Below are 22710 nucleotides of genomic sequence, written 5' to 3' on the forward strand. Positions count from 1 at the left end.
GCTAATGGTGTATTCAACTCCTGCATCCAGATCTAAAGAACTGAGAAGCCAATTCTACAAAATGTAGAAAGTCTAATAATAAAATAATTTTCCCAATACACTGAAATTAAAGAGATTGGAATAATGATATAAGCATGATTAGAAAAACTACAGGAACATTCATAATTAATGTGGTATACAAATATAAGTACACAAAGTGTATTTTATATAACGAGTCAGATGAACTATCTCAAAAGAGGTTCACATGAGAAGGTTTGAGTACATGTGAAATAAAGCAGTCAGCAATCAGGACCAAATGCTATTCAAGGCCAGAATGCTAAAAACATTCAAGTGAAACTACTGAAGTATTAATCTTGCTGCATGATTTGCGTCTCATACTAACTCAGTGCCTATAAAAGAGGAGATGGCAAAAATGACAGCAATTTTTTAAAAGCACCAAGGTGATCCTGGGAACAAGAATTTTGTCCCTCTAACTCCTACTGTATCTTTTATAGCTATTGAAATCTAGTAATACTGAGAATGAACTTTAACAAACAAATCAGTATGACATAAGAAAAAAACTAACTAGGCTTCTGTAGAAAAAACTAACTAATCCAATCTAATTCTCTGAGGAAATCAATTTACTTGTACTGTCATACAAGAAAGCAAGCCTGGGTTTTCAAAAAATGTTTAGAGAAGATTTCTTATCAAATCCAGTTCAAAAGGAAAAGAAAACCACAAGCTATTATGATACAAAATAAGAAATCTTCTCGAGAACTGGTTGAGAAGACAAGACACAAAGGGTAGAAATAAAGTACTCCTCATAACAGACAGTGATTATCCATGGAGTTCCTAAAGGACTCTAAGTTGAGTGCTTCCCTATCTGCATAAAAGCCTGGCAGAAGAGAGGTTCAAGTGAAAAAAAGCCTGGGGGAAAGGCAGGGGTAAGTGTGGACCAAGAAGGGAAATTGAAGACACTAGTCAGAACTCACCTTCTGCATGTTGGCACCAGCCATGTGATATGCTATAAAGTTATACCAGTACATGCAATCCTCTTGAGAGGGAACAGGTGTATTAAGTTTGTAATACTTCTTGTACTGATTTACTATATTTTTATGTAGCTCCTGCAATGTGAATCAAAACACACTTTCCATTAGTACTATATCAAAGTATGTACTGGTTTCAGTATTGAGGACTTATAATTCTATTATTAATATTATACTGTATGTAGTATTGAGGAATACTATTACTATTTCTCAATCATAATACATAAATTAAATAGGAAAAGCTTACCTCCCAAAACTGTACACTTAACTTAATTCGTTGCTTAAAAATTCTCCAGAAATACGCTTTGGATTTTAAAAAAAGACAGAAAAGCAAGCTGTTAACCTTCCTTCTTAGGTTGAGAACTGCTGTTTAATCACTCTCCAAGTTCAATGTGGGTAGCCAACAAAAAAAAGACCCTTACGTGTGTAGATCTAAAGCAAGGCAATTTTTTAACACTTTTCTGCTCTGCCCTTCAGAACTGATAAATTTATTGGGCACAACTGCAAGGTACTCTCCCTGCAAGTATTGCCTTAACTTGAAAAAAAAAAGGAATAAAAAGCACATTTCTTCTTTAATGCAGACACTTTCAATTGTGATAGGGTCTTGTCGCTTTTGGAATTACCAGTGGAACATTCCATTTCCTGATAGAGAAGTCTTTGACAGAAAAATGATGGATAGAGAGTATTCTCTCTGTTTAGTTTCTTAGCTCCAAATGGAATCATCATGAAATCACTCCACAATTTCAAGTTGAAAATAGACATTTTTAATTAGTCACCATTAAGTTTAATTTCATTGTGGACCTACTCTATGAAGTTACGCTCAATATCATTTAATAAAGGAATATTTTCTGAAAAATGCCCAGCTTCGGAGAGTAAAGTTAAAAGTCAGTTTATCAGTTAATACCATACCTGAAGCTGGTTGCGATTCTTCTCTGTAAGAAAGTCAAGCTGGAGATCATGTAAATAATAATGAAATGACTTCCCATTACGATCACAGAACAACAGTGATTTGTTAACAAATTCCTGTAGTATATCCTCAACTTCTTCAGTTTCCATATCCCAAAGAATACAGAGAACCTAAAGAAGCAAATTAAGACAGAAAATAATCAGAACTAAAGGGTAGTATGACTCGTACGAATTTCGTAAAAGGCTATCTCTCATAACAGAGAACAAATCACATGCTAACAAATATAGAAATATTACAAATTCATCCTGTCTATTTGTGCTGATTTATGGTGATACTGTCTTTTTCTTAAAGGAGACAAATTTTAAATGACAGTTTTTAAGCCTTCTGAGAGCTCAACTGCAATCTATTTAAAGAGCTATATATGGAATGCACATTAAACTTACATTATGAATACATTTATTTAGTTACAATTGTTTATTCTCACTACTGATAATAAAAATCACAATACAATAATGGACCAAACCCACTCAACCTAGCAATTATTATTGTTATATGCAACATAATTTATACGAAACAATTATAAATTATATTAATTCTTTAAAATTATTGTTTGTATGTCACTAAAAATTATGAGATTTCTGCATTGCTTTTATTACCTTAGTAGGTACTCTAACATCTTTTGGGAGGACAGAAAGGTCTTTATAGTAGTCTTTATAATTGTCATTCAGTTGCTCAACACTTATAGACATTGCTTCATCAAGGGCTTCATAATCATAAGAAGAAGATTTTCTTATTCTTTTAAACTGCTTATTTTGCAACTGTCTGAGATAGTATTCCCAGCGATTAGGGAAGTCTCGTAACAATGCGCCTATCAAGGATATCACAAGAGGAGAACCTGAAGGAAAAGATTAAAGTTTTTCAAGAATCACAATCCAATAGTTTAGTCAAGTGGTTAAACAAATGACATAATTTTCCCAATTCATTGATTAAATTCTTGAGGTGTGGAGAACAGATAAACACAACATGTCACCCATTTAGACATCTGCAAAGTCAACAAATTAAGGTGTAACAGGGAGGCAGGAGGAAGATACGCTGAAGAAAACTACTCAAAAACCAACACGAGACACTTCTAGAACCTAATAAACACTTGTGTTTTACTTAAGGCCTACAGTGTTCCTACAGTTCCCTCCTCTATCTGTAAGTCAAAATCTAGAAATAAAAAAAGTACATTCAGTGTTAAACAGTATGTTAGAGAGTGGCAAGTATACCTTTGCATTCTCTTACAAGGCAGTTAGCTTGTTCTGGCAGTTCTGATATTTTCATATTCACAAATAGGGATAAAATCTCCAATCCTTTCTCATGTGCTAGTCCACTTTCCACACGAACCTCATATTTATTGCCTAGACACAGAAACACAGGGAAAAAAAAAAAAGAATGTAAAAAATTCATGAAAATTGAGAGTATTCTCCAAGCAAAATCTGAAGCAAAGGATAAGACTCATGATTCGGTGCATAGTATTTTATAGGCTTAGTATTAAGAAGAGTATAAATTCTATTTATCAGAATGAAGTTTGCATTAGAAGGTGGAGAAACTAGACTGTAATAATTACAGCTGAACTATGGGCGTGTTGTAACAGCACCTGCTTAATACTGTATATTTAATCAGTCTAACAGCAGCAGTTTCACAGAAGTTAATTTATCCTGTTGAGAATAATTGCACTCTTCAATGTAGACATGTACCTTTAAGTATAACATATAACATTTATTTCACAAAGAGCATAAAGTGCTACAAAGCAGAATTGTAAAACTTTGCCACTTATGCACAAGCTGATAGACGTGGACTGGATCAGATTCTTTTCAAAGTTCACAAGAACAAATTGCATACAAACACATACACTATCTGTGATGCAAGGCAGGAAATTGCTCCTTACCAGCTACGGCATCTGTTACGCTTCTGTCTCTACTGGTGATAAGAACCTGACATTGATTATCAAATGCTTTTAATACCCAGGAATCCCAAATGTCATCCAGGATCAAAAGAGATCTGGTAGAAGAAGAAATATTGCAGATTTCAGATCAACTATTAGTACTAAAATACAGTATTGCATTTTAAAAATAAAAGAACATTTTCAGAATTTACAACATATCTCTGCATAATTTTTTATATTAATACATAAAGTATCCTATGAGGGCATTAAACATTGTGTAAGAAAGCTGAATGCAAGTATCTAAAAAAAAAAAAAGAAGTTTTACCATTTATTGCTTTATAGCTGCAACTGAAGCCCATACAATAAAGTTTTAAGAAATATTTCCATTAGTAGATGCCAGAAAAAATAGAAATATTTACTCTGCTTTTCAAGTCATCAGATTTCATAAACGAAGAAAAAAGTTGCATAGGACTAGATAACAACTCTGCTTGACACAAGCTAGTGATAAGCTTTATGGGACAAACGATTTCAGTTTCTTTTTCAACAATTTTCAGTTTCACTCTCGTACCTTCCGAAAGCTACAGAGACTAATCCTTTTGTGAAGGAATTGTCTTGGATGCTGATGATTTTTTTAGGTAAATAATACTTTATAGTGACTGCATATTCAAATCCTATGACTAGCCACATTTGCAGGTTACTACATGGAATCTCACCAGAATAAGGTGTAGCAGATTTCCCTACACCTGCCTGTATCTGACAAAGTTGTCACCGAGAACTGTTTTAAAAAGGTTGGAGCAAGACATCAAGAAGATTGTCTGGGAAGAAGAAAAATACCAGTTATTTGCATTCTGCATCTTTTATGGAGGAAAGAAAGTTATTGAAACTCAATCCTGCAAATTGTTCACATTCACTGTCATTTTTTTTTTTTTTTTTTAAAGGGATGGCAGTTTCAGCTACACTACTCATTAGTTAAACTGGCCAGTCCCCAATGAAGCACAAAGACTTCTGCGTTTTCCTTCAGCTCACACCACTGAGGCTTATTTGTAAGGATTTTATCCTTCATAAACAGGCGCATACACATCGTACCACATTTTCAAAGCTGCATCAAGTCTTGCATGCCCATATCTCACTTTTATACCACTCCTCTATTAACACTTTTTTTATAAATCACAATAACGTTATCATAGCTATAAATTACTAATTTTGCGGTACCTTCACACTTGGAAATATGCTGGGCAGCATGAATTACTGACTGATTTTATGTTTTTAATCCACCCAAAAAATTCCAAGTCCCTCCAGTCTTTTGGTACCAGTGACATTCTTCCCCAACCTAATCAACAAATCTTAATACCTAATTAGGTTTATTAAAAAAAAACCCAAAACACTGTGATAACAATCACAGGATGCTTAATTCTGCTTAATTCTGCTGTTGATCCTCACACATCAGTGAAGCATTCTACGTATACGAGAACACTGAGAGTTAGAGCAATTCTTATTTTCAACTGTTCATTCCCAAACTTCATTATTTAATGACTAATAATTATACAAGTGAATGTGACTCCTGCATAGCTGGTTAACATATTTTGTTAGCAGAAGCCTTATTAGCCTACTAAACATATTCGTATCCAGCACAATCATATAATGCGCCCCTTCAGTTACTCTATAAAAAAACCAAACAACTAAACAGGGGCAGAGTTATACTATGTACATTATACATCTGCTTCTAGCATCTATCTACCCTTCAGCTTTTGTACAGTTCTCTGAACTCACTTATTCTTTTATCATATGCAAGTCAGTAATTTATAAAATTTTAACAGGAAACCCTACAAAAAAATTGCAATTCTAGAAGTATCATCTGCTTCACCTTGAATTACACCTCCTAATTATCTACAGTAAAAAAGGGGAAGTAAAAAAATGTAATAGTTAGTTGGTTTAAAAAAAACCAACAAACAACACAGACATGTAACCACAACAAAGACACCTTAGACGGTTAGACCAAAGTTAATCTGCCGAGTTTTATCTGTTGAAAGAATAACGTTTCATTTAACTGACAGTACCTGGGATATTTGCGCAGCATCAGCAAACGAAGACGATCTTTAGCCTCCTCAACGTTAAGTGGTGGTCTTTGTGAAAGAGTAGAGTCATGTTCTAATCTACTACAGAGATTCTGAAGTTTTATCAGGAGCCCTGCTTTGTCCTGTTTTCCAACAGAGATCCAGTGAACTCCTCCTGGAAAGTAATCTAACAAGGGAAGCAGTATTAATAACGCTATACATTTAGAATCAGAAATACTGCAAGCTAACCTTGCAACTCTGCCATTAATACAGAAGGATGGTTCTACAAGAACACTACTTTTTATTTTTAAAGCAATAGGCTGTGTAGGGCAAACTCCCACAGAGAATTTATGCTAGAACTGATGCCGTCATCCCTCCCCTTCAGGCCTTCCTGCCTGTTCCTTGACAGCCCCTTCTGCATTTACCTTCCTGCTGGTCTGACTTAGTGTTTAAATTTTTTCACCCTGTACTGCTGTAGGAGTACAGAGTCCAGGATGAAAAGTCAGCTGCAGCATAGGATGCTTTAGTTTGTCCCTACATCATGTTTTCTAATGCCTGGGTCCCATTTTCACCTCCAAGTGTGTTGGCAGGGGTGGGGCAGGAAATAATTCAATATTCAATAATTCAAAAAATTCAATAATTCAGGAAATAATTCAATAATTTCACTTATGATCTCTTTTAAGCTGAAGGGTAATTGCTCCTCAAATGCTTGTCATTATTAAAATACATGCAAAACTTAAAGCAAGACTTTTTAAACTCACATAGCAAGGGGAAGAATCTGAGGACTTAACAAGAAATGCCCTAAAGGAATACAAACTAAGTATGATTATTTTGCACTAACAGAAATAAAAATTTCAAGTGAATTAAGGACAAATCTACTGTGATAAACCAAAGTAGAATCCAAGGTGAAAAGCTGTTCATAATCTTTTCCCAAAAATTAGTAAAATATTTAGTGGTCCTAGAGCCCTAAATGGTTATGAAGGCTGTACACTGCAAACAAATATTTCAGAAGCACCTAAGGAATTTAGAAACCAAAATTCTAAATTACTTTCAGGATGGCATAAGATGCTTTGTCATATATGTCCAAGATGTGCGTACCAGTAGTAACTTGTATAAAAATACAGACATTTTTCTAAAAGTACCTTCCAAAAGCTGATGATCCCTCAAAGCTTCTGCTGTTAAAACAGTCTTCCCACAACCCGCCATTCCATAAACTGTGATCCAGCCTGGATCGCTCCCCAAGCAGCGCAGTTTCTGCTTAATAGCATCTACCAGTTTTGGTCGAGTGACAAACACAACTGGTCTCTGTGGCACACCTCCTTCGCAGAGAACTGTCTTAACTAAAGTTAAAAACAAAAAAAGAGGCAAATTAGAAGTAATTTCAAAGTGTGGTGCCTCTTCAAACCAAATAACTCTTCACCCCAAACAATTAGCAATTTTGCCCACACTCCTTGTGTCCCATACAAATGCTCTAAAACCCACCGGGCTCACAACACCAAATATTGAAAATACTACTTTTTTAAGAAATAAATTACTTAACAGGTAACTAGTCTCCCACCTAAATTAGTATTCCAATTAATAACTACATTTTATGCAAGCTAGTTACATCAATCCGCAGAAGTGAAAACATAATTAACAGCTCAAGTAGAAACTGCGTCAAATGCAGGAGCTCAACATTACTACAGACAACTACCAAGTCACTTTCTTAAGCCATAAGTTACCACCCAATGGATACAGCAGAAAATAAAGCGAGCTATACAAGGCTTTTGCTTTGCAGTTAACAGCACGGCACCATGGTCCAGGCAAGACTTCCTGTGATTTAAGCTAATATAGCACAACTTGCAGTAGAGCAGGTAAAACACAGCAAGAAAGGAAATGTGCACTTTATCTGTCCACTGCTGGCCACAAAGTGGCCATATGCAGTGCAATATTATTCCAATAAGCTTTGGGAAATCTTACTAAGGTAATCAAAATTCCCCATGTTTATGACACTTAAAATGTAGAGCACCAATAAATCTGGCAGGTAGTCAGACATAGTTTGAAAGTCCCATAGTTTGAAAGTTCTTCCCATTAGAAATTACTTATTTATTTCATGTTAATCAAAGATTATACTGATGACAAGTTAGGTAAAAGTTAGGAACTTGTGTAGTGTAACTGAAAGATCTGGTGGAGAGAATTAAGCAATCTATTATTATTAACTAGATCAGCTATTGGCACATAGGCTGAGAGACTATAGATTACCCTTTAAGATAAATATCAGAATTTTGGAGGCTATAACTTTTTATGTTAGATTCTAATTCTTTAATGTATAGAAATAAAGAGGTTTTCCACATACAGCAAAAACGTTACAAATGGAGAAAACACTGAGAGCTTCATGATTACCATCTTTTAAAATAAACATGACTTAATATAAACATTTTTGAGATGACCTACAAAAGTCCTAACTGTTGAAACTCTCCTGATATATTAAATACAGAAATACTGACTACCACACTACCAAGTCAATGCACCATCTACTCCTCTTTCATCGGAATAAGTATTACAGATAGTCACTTAGTAAGGAATAAAAAAGGCAACTTGTCTTTACTTTCAAGCCCAGGGATTGCTGTAGTTACACTGACCAAATGAAGTCATTCCATCCACTGAACTCTTCCCATTTCTGGAGGAGATGGCAGGTATGCCGTCCTGAAGAAGCGCAGCAAGATCTCTGTACCCTTCATGAAGTAGTGCATTATAAAAGGATCTGTACGAATTATTATCCTTTGTAAGGATAATGTTTATTAGCATAGCTGCTCGCTCCCTCTGTGTACTCTAGAAAAACACATTAAAAGAGATGTTATACAAAACTAAAAGGCCTTATAAATCTTATCTATCATTCTGTCAACTCTAGATCGTTTATAGTTACAGAAAAAGCCTCGAACTTGATCAAGCCATTAACGTACCCTTACGAAGCGCAATAAAAACCGCATGCTAGGTACACACTTAAGAATTTACTGAATCCAGAAATGAGATAGACAGAAATTACTATTTTTAAAAAGGATGGTAAAAACATGTGAATAGACTAGAAAGATAAGTAACAGTAAGAGACAATTCCACCTGTTGTCTCACTTTCTCCTCCTCCTGTAATGTTAGTACTTCGTCAGAAATCATATGATCCATAATATAAGAGGTCTTGATGTCCTTTTCCAGTGCTTGGCGATTCATAAGTAAATAGTTTCTACTCTTGACATCCATATTTCTCCAGTGTGAAAAAGAGAGGGAGAAAAATAAAAGTCAAGTTGGAACCAGAACATAACATACAAGTAAAAAAATTTTCAAAGAGCTAATGAATTTTGGTTTTAAATTCAGAAAAAGTAGCAGAGTAGCTGCATTAGTGGAAAATGCAGTGAATCATCGGATCTTGGGGCAAGTTCATACTACAAACTGCAGAAAGACAAAAACTTCTTTTTACTTTCTGTCTTGATAAAGAGACTTTCATACTACTGTTATATTAATTTAATTATACTGTTTATGACTCACTAGCCTAGCTTGGCTGGACAGCACAGTAGCATCAAGAAAACACTAGGGAAATCTAATATTCCTTTTCAACAGGGTAAAAAAGGCATATTAAGAATTGAGTTATAATAGTTCACAAGCTACTGTGAATATGAACAGTATTCTTGAAATATTGTTTAGATGCCATATACTATTATATTTAATAAAAACATCCAGCTTAGCATTATTATAATTAATTTGACTACAGTATTTCTGTGATTGTATCACTTGGAGGCACATACAGCAAGTGTAAAAAGAATTTCAATCCTTAACAATTAATTAGACCCACGGTAAAACTTTTGTGCTTACTATGTAAACCGAATTTTTCATTAAAAAAGCAAATACGTACTGCTAATTCTGAAAAAAAAAAAGAAAACAAATGGAAGTAATTTTCCACCTTTCTATGTATTTGTGTTTATGGACACCCATAGGACTAAAGAAACACAGCCTGTGTGAGCTGCACATACACTAGGAACTTGCCAAACGTCTCTATGAAAAGGTCTTCACTCCACCCACTACATCCCCAAATTTTTTAACTCTTTGGATCATGTGATTGGGATAATAGGATGAGAAAAAGGACTGGCCTCATGGCTGACAACACTGGGTAGAACTATGACACAAAATAAAATCCCTGTGTACCAAATCCCATGAGAGAAACTCAATGCTGTCTCAAAGTTCAAGACTCCATACAAGTTCACTCAGATCTGGACCCATGATCAAAGATGCAGCAACCAACACTGCCAACAACTGAGGTAGACCTTCCTTTGTCAGCATCTGATATACAACTATAAATTTGCATTCTCCTTCTATGTCATTAAAAAAAAATTAGCCTGAAGACAATATAAGGTGAAAGCTACTGTCTACCATGAAAAGGTATCTCAGTACCAATCAGCTAACTCAAGAGTTCGTAATGGTCAAAATCATCATAGAGTCATAGAATCACATAGAATCATAGAATAACCAGGTTGGAAGAGAACCACCGGATCGAGTCCAACCATTCCTATCACAGAACAGTTTGGGTTGGAAGGGACCATGAAAGTCACCTAGTCCAAGCCCCCAGCAGACAGCAGGGACATCCTCAGCAAGATCAGGTTGCTTAGAGCCCCATCCAACCTGATTTTGATTTCTCTGATCCCACTCCTGCACAAGGATCAAAGGTTTCAAGGCAACTCCAAGGTCCTCCACAGGGCCTGCTGAACTGCTCACCTTTTCCTTCGCTCCCTCCTCCAGAAGCCTGGGAGATGTAAAGCAGCTGCCTCCGGACAGGCCAGTGATGGAGCTCCTCTTCCACCGGACTGACAGAACTACCTGTTTTCACCGAAAATTAAGTGGTTAGGGAAGTCTTCCCACCGCACCACTTCATAGAATCATAGAATAACCAGGTTGGAAGAGACCCACCGGATCATCGAGTCCAACCATTCCCATCAAACACTAAACCATGCCCCTTAGCACCTCGTCCACCCGTGCCTTAAACACCTCCAGGGAAGGTGACTCAACCACCTCCCTGGGCAGCCTGTTCCAGTGCCCAATGACCCTTTCTGTGAAGAATTTTTTCCTAATGTCCAGCCTAAACCTCCCCTGGTGGAGCTTGAGGCCATTCCCTCTTGTCCTGTCCCCTGTCACTTGGGAGAAGAGGCCAGCACCCTCCTCTCTACAACCTCCTTTCAGGTAGTTGTAGATAGCAATGAGGTCTTCCCTCAGCCTCCTCTTCTCCAGGCTAAACAACCCCAGCTCCCTCAGCCGTTCCTCATAAGACCTGCTCTCCAGCCCCCTCACCAGCTTTGTTGCTCTTCTCTGGACTCGCTCCAGAGCCTCAACATCCTTCTTGTGGTGAGGGGCCCAGAACTGAACACAGGATTTGAGGAGCAGTCTCACCAGTTCCGAGTACAGAGGGAGAATAACCTCCCTGGACCTGCTGGTCACGCTGTTTCTGATACAAAAAAAAGGTATGTGAAAGCTCTCAGGTATAAAAAAATCCAGGTTTAAAAAAAAAACCCTAATAATCATAGAATCACTGGGTGGGAAAAGACCATTGAGATCACCAAACCCACGCATACCTGTCTGCTATTAAACTGTATCCCTGAGCACCTCATCCACTTGTCTTTTTAACACCTCCAGCGATGGGGACTCAACGCCTCCCCGGGCAGCCTGAGAACCCTTCCAGGGAGGAAATTTTTCACCATGCTCAATTTGCACCTCAATTTGCCCCCCTGGCGCAGCCTGAGGCCATTCCCTCTCGTCCTGTCCCCTGCCACTGGGGAGAAGGGACCAACATCCACCTCTCCACAACCTCCTTGCAGGGAGCTGTAGAGAGCGACAAGGTCTCCCCTCAGCCTCCTTTTCTCGAGGTTCAACACCCCCAACTCCCTCAGCCGCTCCTCCCAAGGCTTGTTCTCCAGCCCCTCCACCAGCTTTGCTGCTTCCCAGCACAACCGGCCGAGCGAGGCGTGAGGGAAAGGCGAAAACAAAGCGGCCGCGCAAACGAGAGGAGACAAAGGGCTCCCTCGCACCCGGACACGCCGCACGGGGACCCAGAGAGAAAGCGGAGCCTCACCCGGAGAGACGAGGAGGACCAGGAGCAGCAGCCGCCGCCACCCCGTCACCCGCCGCTTCCTCCTTCCGTGCCGGGCGGGGAAGGCACCGCCCCCCCCTCCTCCCATTCCCGCCCTGGTCTCGCGGGGCCTCGGCGGGAGCGCGGCTGACGTGGCGGCGGCGGCCGGTGAGCCGAGGGGCCGGTGAGCCCGGGGGTCTCTCCCGGGACAGCGGGGCGAGCTGGGCCCCCCACCCCGGGGCACTGGGGGTGCGGAGGGGCCCGCTGTGCCCCGAGGGGCCGGCAGGCTCCGAGCGTCCCCGCGGGAGCCGCGGCTCGTCCCTGCCGGCAGCTAGAGTTGTCCCTCTTCAAGCTCTCTTTTTGTTACTGTAACTTTACTAATACGGGCTCTCCCTCCCGAAGGTGCTTTTAAAGTTGCAAAAAAGCGTTTTGCAGCTTTGGGGGGAGAGCAAGAGGTGGGTTCTTCCCTGCATGCTTCAGCCTCCCAGGTGCATCCTAGAGCTGTGACTCGTGAACGGCTCTAAGCTTCGTACCTTGTGACAGATTTAGGCTTTAAACAGTGCCTTTTACATATACGTAAGTGCATCTAATATTTAAATACTTATATTTTGACATGTGACTGACTGCAGTACTGTAAAGTGATCCAGGAATCATAGAATGGGTTGGAAGGGACCTTAAAGATCATGGAATCGTAGAATGGTTTGGGTTGGAAGGGACCTTAAAGATCATGGAATCGTAGAATGGTTTGGGTTGGAAGGGACCTTGAAGATCATGGAATTGTAGAATGGTTTGGGTTGGAAGGGACCTTGAAGATCATGGAATCGTAGAATGGTTTGGGTTGGAAGGGACCTTAAAGATCATGGAATCGTAGAATGGTTTGGGTTGGAAGGGACCTTGAAGATCATGGAATTGTAGAATGGTTTGGGTTGGAAGGGACCTTGAAGATCATGGAATCGTAGAATGGTTTGGGTTGGAAGGGACCTTAAAGATCATGGAATCGTAGAATGGTTTGGGTTGGAAGGGACCTTAAAGATCATGGAATTGTAGAATGGTTTGGGTTGGAAGGGACCTTAAAGATCATGGAATCGTAGAATAATTTGGGTTGGAAGGGACCTTAAAGATCATGGAATCGTAGAATAATTTGGGTTGGAAGGGACCTTAAAGATCATAGAATCGTAGAATAGTTTGGGTTGGAAGGGACCTTAATGATCATAGAATCGTAGAATGGTTTGGGTTGGAAGGGACCGTAAAGATCATGGAATCGTAGAATAGTTTGGGTTGGAAGGGACCTTAAAGATCATGGAATCGTAGAATAATTTGGGTTGGAAGGGACCTTAAAGATCATGAAATCATAGAATGGTTTGTTTTGGAAGGGACCTTAAAGATCCTCCAGTTCCAAGCCCCCTGCCATGGGCAGGGACACTTTGTACTAGGTCAGATTGCTCAAAACCTCATCTAACCTGGCCATGAACACCTGAGGGATTGGGGCATCCACAACTTCCCTGGGGAACCAGTGCCTCACTGCCCCCACAGTAAATAATTTCTTCCTAATATCTAATCTAAATCTATCCTCCTTTTAGCTTAAAGCCATTACCTCTCATCCTGTCACTGCACTCCCTAACAAAGAGCCCCTCCCCAGCTTTCCTGTAGACCCCCTTTAAGTACTGGAAGGCTGCTATAAGGTCTCCTCGGACCTTTCTCTTCTCTAGGCTAAACAAGCCCAACTCTCTCAGCCTGTCCTCGTATGGGAGGTGCTTCAGCCCTGGATCATCTTCGTGGTCCTCCTCTGGACTCACTCTAAGACCCAGGTCCTTCCTGTGCTGACGACTCTAGAACTGAATGCAGCACTCCAGGTGAGGTCTCATGAGAGCAAAGTAGAAAGAAGCACAACATTTTTGTCTGAATCTGTGCCAAACCAACTGGATCTGTTCTGTTCTGAGCAATATACTGGAAGATTTTAGGCTTAAAAATTCAACTCTGTACTTCCACTTGGCTGGTTAGAGTATGAGCTTTTGTGCTTTTCAAAATTGGATATTCACATTGCCTGAATGTATTGGAACATTAATTTTAGCTAAGAGGAAATTACAGCTTTTCTTTTATCTAGATGCATTATTTTGTTATTTTTTTTGTATGTTGCTATTACTGGCTTTCTGTTAACTGATGTCAGTGGTTTTACAGATGACATGAAATAATTACAATAGAAATATTTCTAAATTAAATCTTGATTTGACATCCCATTTTTTAAAATGAGAAAATTCACTTTCCCCTTTAATATGGAGTATGTAATATTTTTTCATAAATCTGTAAGTAAATTGCTAATAAAATTGTGACAGTAGTCAACTATTATAAGAAATCTTAATGTTTTCAATCCTTGTGATTTTTAAATATATCTTCAAAATGGCTTGTTGTACCACTGTTGGAACATTTCTGTAAGGTGAAATTAGGAAAAGATTTAAAAATCATGTCAGTTTGAGAAAATATGAAAGTTGTGCTCTAGAGTATTAAACAATTTTTAGGAAGTGTTATGAATGTATTGTGACACTTAACTAGAAAACACAGTAAATAGTGAAAGAAACATTTCCAGGGTGTATTTATGTAACCAAAGGGCAAAAGGTTATATTTGGAGATGCTTAGAAGTAACTAGTCTATTTTGTTCGTTTCTTTTTTCCCTAGCTCTTTTGCTTCTGCTTTTTAAAAACACAAAATGTCTGAAGTTAAACATAGGAAAAAAGATGTTTCTTTATTCAAGACCAATGAAGGTTCACAAAATGTTGAGAAGCACAGTAATTGTGGGAAGCTGGCAAGTGCCAGGATCTGCAATAATCAGAGTTCCTTTTGGATGGACTCACGGACAACCTTGAACATAATTTCCCTTGCCGTGTGCCTGGTGCTGGCCTGGTAGGTAACCCTCTAAAGTGGATTTCAATGTTTTCTTTAGTAGTCCATACCGTGTTCAATCATGGGTAATATGATTAGTTACAGTCAAATATAGTGTTTGGGTTAAACTACTATACAAACTTGTTAAAGCTATAGAAGGGTCAAGAAAAGAATAGCAGCATTCACAAGTGTGGAAACATTAGTGTACAGTGAGGAGTTGCAGAAGCTTGATCCCTTCTATCATGTTGAAAGTTTAAAAGGTGCCTTGCTCATGAATTTTAAATACCTGCTTTGGGAGACTACATCTAACTGTGAAGAGCAACTTAATCTGACAATAAATACAACAAGGCTCATTTGGCAGGTAAATAATAAATCAACAGTAGAAGCAAAGTAGAGTTTTCCGTAAATAATTTGCTCAGCAGTGTCCTAAACTGTTCATCAGGTGGAGTCTTCTAGTAAAGATCAAGTACCTTTGAAAAGATATCTTAGAATATCTTAGTGGCATCAGTGCCTTAGTTTTGTCAGAAACTGAGCTTCATGCAGAAATGATATGATGAAATTCTCAGAACTTTAGTGCAAGAAATTTGTCCAGAATATTACACTCTAGATATCAGACTGAAATTTTAGGTAAAATTTGTTCTTATTTTCGTATCACCTAGGTTATCTAAATCTTTGAGAAGTGGAACAGCTTAGTAGAACAAAATGATTGGGGAGCCTTCTGCATGCCATTTTATGTATATCTGTTTATATCTGGTTTGCATTTATCTATCTGCAGCTAGCATTTGAGCTTTTTTGCCTAATATAATCTGCCTAAATTATTGTCATTCTTCTCAAACTTCTAATTGTTATGCAGTATACTAATAATTATCAATTTCTGAAAGCACAAGTATTTAAAATAAACTCTGTTGTTCTAGATAGAATTGTCCTTATTACTGAGAGGACTTGTGAATAGTTTACAATAAACCTTGTTTTGGGATTAATAAATATTAAGCAAAATCCAGGGTTTTTTTGCTTAGTTTTCTCATTTCCATTTTAACTGGACAAAGAGCTTACAGCTTCAAGCACCCAAGTTCACAATAAGTGAATATTGTATGTATATAAATTACAGGATTGAGTTCTCTACTGTCTGCTCAGAGCTAGCATCATCACGAGAACAGCTATACAAGCTTTACCACAAAGCTGCACCATATGTTTTCGGGTGGTTACAATTAAACAGCATTAGAGTTAACGTGCCTTACTTAATCCAAAGGCTTCTATGCATGATTTTTTTGATGCTTTGCCAGAAAGTCCAAATTATTTTTTTGTGTTTTATATCCACTGGTTGTATCTTATTTATAAATACTACCCATTGTCTTACCTGTGAAGTGATGTAATAGCCTCTCCATGTCAGTAGTCTTCTTATTGGACATTTTTTCCTGTTTGAATGACATACTGTGTAAAAATGAAACACACTTATGGATGTTTCCCTGGTTTTCCACCTCTATTGAAAGGTAACTTCCATATGAAGACAGACCAACTTCTTTAAACCCCAATATCTTTTACTCTCATGTATTGATCTAGCAAAATCTGTAAGCACAAACCCTGCAGTAACAAATTGCTGGGTCCTAGAGCACTTAATATATGCTAATATATATGCTAACTATGTAGTTATGTTTACTATTAATTTATTTGCAATTTGCAGGTTACTCTTTCAGCAGTCAGGTCAATTCGCTGATATGGAAAAAAAGTACAATTTCTTACAGCAAGAAGCTGAAAAATTCATGGATGTGGAAAATAAAGTTAACTTAATTTCTGAAAAGGTAATTATTAACATCTTAATTGGATCATCTCTGGCAAACATTCGCTGTTGTTTTACTTTGTTGTAATTATGTTTTGAAATGAATTTTCATTATGTGTTCTACTTGCCTGTGAATAGACATTTGGAGAATGTGCCAATCTATACCATTGTTCAAGTATGTGAATGTAGTTGTCGTGTCTTAGTATTATTTTTTAGACACTAAACAATTTTTTAGGAAACTTATTTATACACATACTTCATTCTACCAGTACTGTTCTGTGTATAATCTAATACACGTTATTTTGAAAAAAAAAATTTACAGGCATTTTTATGTAATAGAATTGTTCTAATAAGAAACATGTAATGCAATGATCGCAGTGTTTTTTTCATTGCTCTTTTATTTTCTTATCTGTGCTTGACATTACTGTAAAAACCATGGGCTGGCTGACGAGTTATCACCTATATCATACAGATAATGATGAGGGCACAGTATGGCTTATGCCAGTGATGTTGGTTTAGCACTGATCTCATAATGATGTAACTTATACATGATATAATTTGGATATTTTTATACTACACTTCAGCTTGCAGGATGTTGCATGGGATTTAGGTAATGTGATGTATTTTACAAAAAAAAAACCCCAAAAACTACCATGGAAAATAAGGGATTAACAACAAAGAAAACGGTGTGTTCTGTAGAAATTCAACAACAAACATACCCCTTTCCGTGACATTTTCATGCTAAGTTAATCAATAGTATTTTAAAGACAAAGCATGCAAACAAATCATATGGGAGCTTGTAACAGTAAAGCGGCTTCTAAGGGACTTTAATCTCTGTTAAATGAATGCAAATGGTTTTCTATTCTTAATTTCGTTAAGTAGACATAGATATTGTTTTGTGTTACAAATGCAGCTTGAGTCTTCTCAAAGCACCCTGCAAGAAGCTGCTTCATCCATCTCTGTGATGCCTGAGTTTGAGCAGGAAATATCTTCTCTTCATAACATCATAAATAATATTCAGTACAACGAACAGACTCTCTCTATAAAGATGCAGAGCATTAATGAGAATTTCGAAAATGTTAGAGATTCCTGGAGAAGAAGCTTGGATGAAATGAACACAAACACTACTGGTTTAAAATCTGAAGCAAAGTTCATACATGCAGAAGTTACTTCCCAAATTAATGAAGTTGACCAAAGAATTAAATCCCTTTCAGAAAGAGTAAGAGATTTGGAAGACAGCACAGCCAGAAATATTAGAACACTAAAAAGACAAGAAGATGATGAATTCTCTGGAGTTGAACAAAAGTTGGAGTTGCACGCAAAGGCAGTTGAAAAGCTAGAAAAAGAAAAGAATAGTCTGGTAGCCAAGGACACAGACCTCAATCAGAAAATTGTGAACTATGAACCTAAAATTGAGGAGTGCAAGACACACTTGCCAACAATTGAAAATGCTATTCACTCAATTCTTAGACTATCAAGTGAGTTGCTAAGTATGGAGAAAAAGATAGAGGACTTGACAACACAGCTATATGCTGTGGAAAATAATATGTTGAAAACTGTTTCTGATACAGTGGCGATGCAAAAGGTTCTTGAAGGCGTACAGTACAATGACAGCCTACTGAGAGTGCAAAATGAAATAGTGGTTTTAGAAGTAGTGCCTGACATAAAAGCATCTTCAGAAGCAAAAGAAATAACTTTAGAAAGCTGTAACTTCAAAAATGACCAGAATGGGGATAAGTGAATTTGGACTTGGGGTTTTCATTGATGAAAGAGCACTTTATGGTAAAAAATGATGATTCCAACATTGTTAAGGTTAGCTGAAATACTGTCATCAATGTAAATACGCATTGGATCAGATCGAAAGGCAAACATGATAAAGAGGTGTAGAGAGCAAGATATACTGTGGTGGAAGATGCAAGGAGTGTTTTCTTAAATTAAGGATTATTTTCAGCTTATTTATTAAAAGATCATTTTTATTAAAGTGGAATTTGAAATGAAGTATTTAGATTTAAGGAAAAAAACAAACTCTGAGACATCAGATTAAAATTTATGTTTAGTATTTACTATGTTGTTTTTTATATTTTTACTTTTTGTATTCCACAGACTTGTAACACAGTGAACAGTAATTTTCATATCTGTAAGCAGATATGCATGTACCTCGCTTTAATGTATTACATACCGTAATGGTTTTGTGCTTAAGATACAGACTTCTCAATGTCAAAGTTATTACTGTGATCTACATATTGTATTATGTGCAGACAGGCACTAAATACACATTTAATAACTGATACTTAGATACAACAGAAAACACTAGTGAGGTACCCCTTACTGAGCACATTCTTTTTTGTATTTTTGTACTTGAACCCACTTTTTGTACTTTTATATGGAGGGGGTTTCACAGCAGCTGCTGACATCTTTTATTTCTTTGAGCCCATGCAAACAGCCACCTCAGACCTTATTTCCAGCCTTTCCAAGCTTTCTAAAATCACTGACGTAGTTTTGTTCTGCCCTTGAAGTCATTGGACTACAGAGACTCAAGTTCTTAATAAGAGATATTCCTGTTAGGCTCTTCCATCATTTAATTTGCAGATTTGATGTGACCAGTCACTGCATTAGTTTAGCAGATTTTTTGTAGTTTGGTTTTATTTACTTGTTATGGTGGTGTTAGAAACAAATTTTAACCTTTTCTTCTGTCGAATGTTCTCTGTTAAGCATTACAGGACATGTCTGGCATTGCTTTGCATTGCAAAGGGAAAAAAAAATAACAGTGTCATTGACACGGTTCACTGATCTTTGGAAAACAAAGAGCTGCAAAAGCAATTAGCGAGTGCCACGGAGTTATGTTCGTAGGGGCAGGGAATATCTAATTTATCCAGAGATTTAATAGATCTGCTTACACAGGATGTAGTGCTACCTAATAGACCTGGTAGCTGTTCATTGAAATTTGGATCTTGGGACCATCATAAATGTGTTTACAGACTTATGTCTTGATAATTTCCAATTCTTGATTTCTGAACTCAGGAAAAGAGATTGCATAGTAGAGAGTATGAACCACAGCACCTGAGCCCAAGAAGTTGCTATTCTGGTTTTGTACATTCATTTATTTAGAACTCTACTGCACTCTTCACTGAACAGTTAATGCTGTATGTTCAAGAGACTATTAAGCCAGCGTTTCTCAACGTTACAAAGTCTTTCCATTTCATACTTATGTATAGATTTGTATCTGTTTACAGTCATATTCAATAAAAATATATTGTAGTGAATTGCCCTGTCCTGGTGCATAAACTAATTCAAAATCAATTGCTTTTCTAGAAAGGGTATGGAATAAATACTCTAGTGTGCAGTGTTCCATTAAGAAATACTGTTCTGTGTGGAAATGTTTTTAAATACTTTTCACAAGTATATTCCAATGCTTCTCTACATCATATGTTTTGGGGGAAGGGCGGCTAAATTACCAGTGAGTGGTATGTGCCCCAATTTAATGTCTTTCATCAACCTCAACTCCCTTGAAAGCTGAATGACCATGACATTGAATAGGAAATCCTGATCCTTTGAGGGCATTAACTGGGAAATAAGCACAACTCCCCACAGTCTGAATTCTGGTATTTTGTTTTTAAGCAAACAGTTCTGCGCTAATGAGGACTGACCAACACAATCAAAAAGTTAAAGATATTTGTTTCTTTGGTGATGTTTTTACTACTAGTATCAGTAAAAGATTTTGTAACTTGAAACTAATTGCAGCCTCTTAGAATGCGTTTCAGCTTGCCCATTTGTACCTCCCTCACTCCCCAAGTTCCACACTGACTTATTGGGGACTGAACAGGATAGTATCACTTGGATATTTTCCTTTCTTCCTCTCAAATTTGAAAACCAAGAAACAATTGTTTTAAGAAACCAAGAAGTGAACTAGCAAATTTAGCATAACTCCAACAGTAGCATGAATGATCCCTCATTAACGTAGCTTTTATTGAAGCAGGCTGTTAATTTTTTTCCTGTGAAGTAATTTGGTGGCTGTTGAAACAAAAGGGAGACACGCATCGTTCCTTGCGCTTTTTCTTCTGTGAATGTCATGTTCAAATTACATATTATGATTGCCAAAGTAAAAACATAGCAGTTAATTATAGTCCATGATTTTTGGATGATAGAATTTTAAAGCAGGCATCTTTTAAAAGTGTTTCTGAATATCTTTTATGTGTCTTCCTGGAGCATGCTGGTTATAGGCTTGATACAAAAAAATCTATAAATCAGAAATTTGTGCTTGATGACTTGTATTTTCAGAGGTGATGCTGAAAACTCAGACAGCACCTTCCTGTAATTTTTGTTCTAATACAAAGAGTAGTAAAACTTGAATATACATGTACTGAAAGGAAAAAATAAAATTTTTGGTTATGTTGCAGCAGATTTTTGTTTCCAGAGACAAGGTTTATGCTCAGTTTTGGTATCAAAATAGTAAAATGTTTCATTACAGCATAGGTTTAATTTTGAAATGAGTTGTTAAGCTAGAAATCTTGTCGATTATTTTTATTTGTATTCCTCCAGTGTGAAAAGACTTGGAACTTAATGGAACAGCTAGAAGATCCTCAAACAATTTCTCATATTAAACATCTGCAAGAAGATATTTATACAATGAAAACATGGTCTAGCAGCTTAATTAAAAACCAAGAAGAACTGCAGAAGAATTTAACAACACTTATTCATGCAGTTTCAAGTGTTGAACAGAATGCGGCTTCTGTAACAAAAAAAATGAGTTTGACAATTGTGACAGTAAAAACTGACATAAGGCGCATTTCAGGCCTAGTCTCGGATATGACCGCACTGACAGATTCTTTGCAAACACTAGAAGATAAAGTAGAAAAAGGTGAAAAGAAGACAGTAAAAAATATAGGTGACCTGCTAACCAGTAGCATTGACCGAAGTACAGAACTACAGAACTTGGCATCCAGTAATGCAAAAAAAATTGAGCAAATTAAGACAGCATTATCGGAGTTAAAGAGTGATTTTAACAAGCATTCGGATAGACTTTTGAATCTTGAAAGTGACAGAGCAAAAGTTCTGAAGACAGTTACATTTGCAAATGATGTAAAACCCAAGATGTACAAACTGAAAAAGGATTTTGCCACCTTGGAGCCATTAGTAAGTGACCTAACACTGAGAATAGGAAGATTGGTAGAGGACGTTCTGCGACGGGAAAAGGAAATTGCTTTGCTGAATGAGAAACTGGCCAATCTAACAAGAGTTCAAACTGGGATCAAAGACATGAAGGATGAATTAACGAAGATTTCAGACATGAACTGATCACTCTGAAATATCACTGCCTAAAGAATAGTAGCATTTGAGGAGTGACAACTCCATCATGTGTAGTATTAAGACAAAAGACGATATTTAAAGGCTTCATTTAGAAGCTTGTTCAATTAAATCACTTATTTTGTAAAATACAATGGCGTTAAACCATGAAGTGTTGTTCCTACCTTTAGAATTTGTGTTCATAAAGAAAGCAGGACCCAAAACTGACAGATCTTAAGCTTTCCTTTTCTCCTCCAAAGGAAAGAAGAAAATTGTGGCTTCCAGGTAGGGATCAAACCACAGTAGCAATTTAATATTTGTCTCAATACATTCACTCCATGAGTTTTGAACTTTAGCATGTTACAGATTTCACTTGATTTCACTTTGGGTGTTGATTTCACTTCCAGCACCCAAATGAGTAACCTCAACTCTTAGAACACATTTACCAGTGAAAAGCTGAGTACGGAGTCTCATTTGTGGCTCCCATGGGAAGTTAATTGAAAAAAAAAAAAGTTAGAGAGCCATTAATTTCTCTTTATTGATACATGTACACAAACTACTCGCCCTTCCCAGGAAATGCAGGTCGAAAGCATTATGATTCTTTTAGTAATGTTGTTGCTACAAGCAAATTTTACTTGAAAAAAAATAAAGAAAAATCTGGATCTAAAGTTTACACACCCACTGTGTTGTCCTCAGAAGTGAGTGATCAGTAATTCTCCCATAACCTGCACAGGTCAAGCACACACCTCTCTCGTACTTAAAAAGTTAATGAAAG

General features: G+C 37.3%; 2 protein-coding genes across 6 annotated transcripts in view; one reads left to right on the forward strand and one right to left on the reverse strand.

Moving 5' to 3' along the window:
• The window catches only part of APAF1 (apoptotic peptidase activating factor 1), a 31484-nt gene extending 20700 nt beyond the window's left edge, over nucleotides 1-10784 (reverse strand). For all 3 annotated transcript variants that reach the window (XM_069853026.1, XM_069853033.1, XM_069853039.1), the window contains exons 1-10: nucleotides 10654-10784; nucleotides 9010-9151; nucleotides 8535-8724; nucleotides 7056-7253; nucleotides 5917-6100; nucleotides 3863-3975; nucleotides 3201-3332; nucleotides 2589-2827; nucleotides 1935-2102; nucleotides 972-1103 (exon numbers count right to left, since the gene is read on the reverse strand). In XM_069853026.1, the coding sequence (XP_069709127.1) occupies nucleotides 972-1103; nucleotides 1935-2102; nucleotides 2589-2827; nucleotides 3201-3332; nucleotides 3863-3975; nucleotides 5917-6100; nucleotides 7056-7253; nucleotides 8535-8724; nucleotides 9010-9147 (1494 nt within the window). In that variant the 5' untranslated portion in view covers nucleotides 9148-9151; nucleotides 10654-10784. The remainder of the gene's footprint in view (nucleotides 1-971; nucleotides 1104-1934; nucleotides 2103-2588; nucleotides 2828-3200; nucleotides 3333-3862; nucleotides 3976-5916; nucleotides 6101-7055; nucleotides 7254-8534; nucleotides 8725-9009; nucleotides 9152-10653) is intronic.
• A 1305-nt stretch (nucleotides 10785-12089) lies between these two features.
• On the forward strand, nucleotides 12090-22090 carry IKBIP (IKBKB interacting protein). Of its 3 annotated transcripts, none has more exons than XM_069853174.1 (5): nucleotides 12090-12166; nucleotides 13708-13851; nucleotides 14672-14896; nucleotides 16557-16674; nucleotides 17566-19941. In XM_069853174.1, exons 3-5 carry the CDS (start codon nucleotides 14703-14705, stop codon nucleotides 18391-18393), a joined length of 1140 nt encoding a protein of 379 aa, XP_069709275.1. In that variant the 5' UTR covers nucleotides 12090-12166; nucleotides 13708-13851; nucleotides 14672-14702; the 3' UTR covers nucleotides 18394-19941. The 3 variants fall into 3 exon arrangements, with proteins under 3 accessions (XP_069709275.1, XP_069709280.1, XP_069709287.1); XM_069853179.1 differs by lacking the exon at nucleotides 12090-12166 and adding an exon at nucleotides 12499-12574; XM_069853186.1 differs by lacking the exons at nucleotides 12090-12166; nucleotides 17566-19941 and adding an exon at nucleotides 21192-22090 and having other exon boundaries at nucleotides 13712-13851.
• The last annotated feature ends 620 nt before the right edge of the window (nucleotides 22091-22710 follow it).

This window comes from Phaenicophaeus curvirostris, chromosome 1 (genome assembly GCF_032191515.1).
Source record: "Phaenicophaeus curvirostris isolate KB17595 chromosome 1, BPBGC_Pcur_1.0, whole genome shotgun sequence".
Lineage (NCBI taxonomy): Eukaryota > Metazoa > Chordata > Aves > Cuculiformes > Cuculidae > Phaenicophaeus > Phaenicophaeus curvirostris.

Excerpts from the sequence above, each read along its gene's own strand:
- IKBIP (XM_069853174.1), top strand. The coding sequence starts at position 14,703 with ATGTCTGAAGTTAAACATAGGAAAAAAGATGTTTCTTTATTCAAGACC. Across the intron at positions 14,897-16,556 it reads GTGTGCCTGGTGCTGGCCTG|GTTACTCTTTCAGCAGTCAG; the intron begins GTAGGTAACCCT and ends TGCAATTTGCAG. Across the intron at positions 16,675-17,565 it reads TTAACTTAATTTCTGAAAAG|CTTGAGTCTTCTCAAAGCAC; the intron begins GTAATTATTAAC and ends TTACAAATGCAG.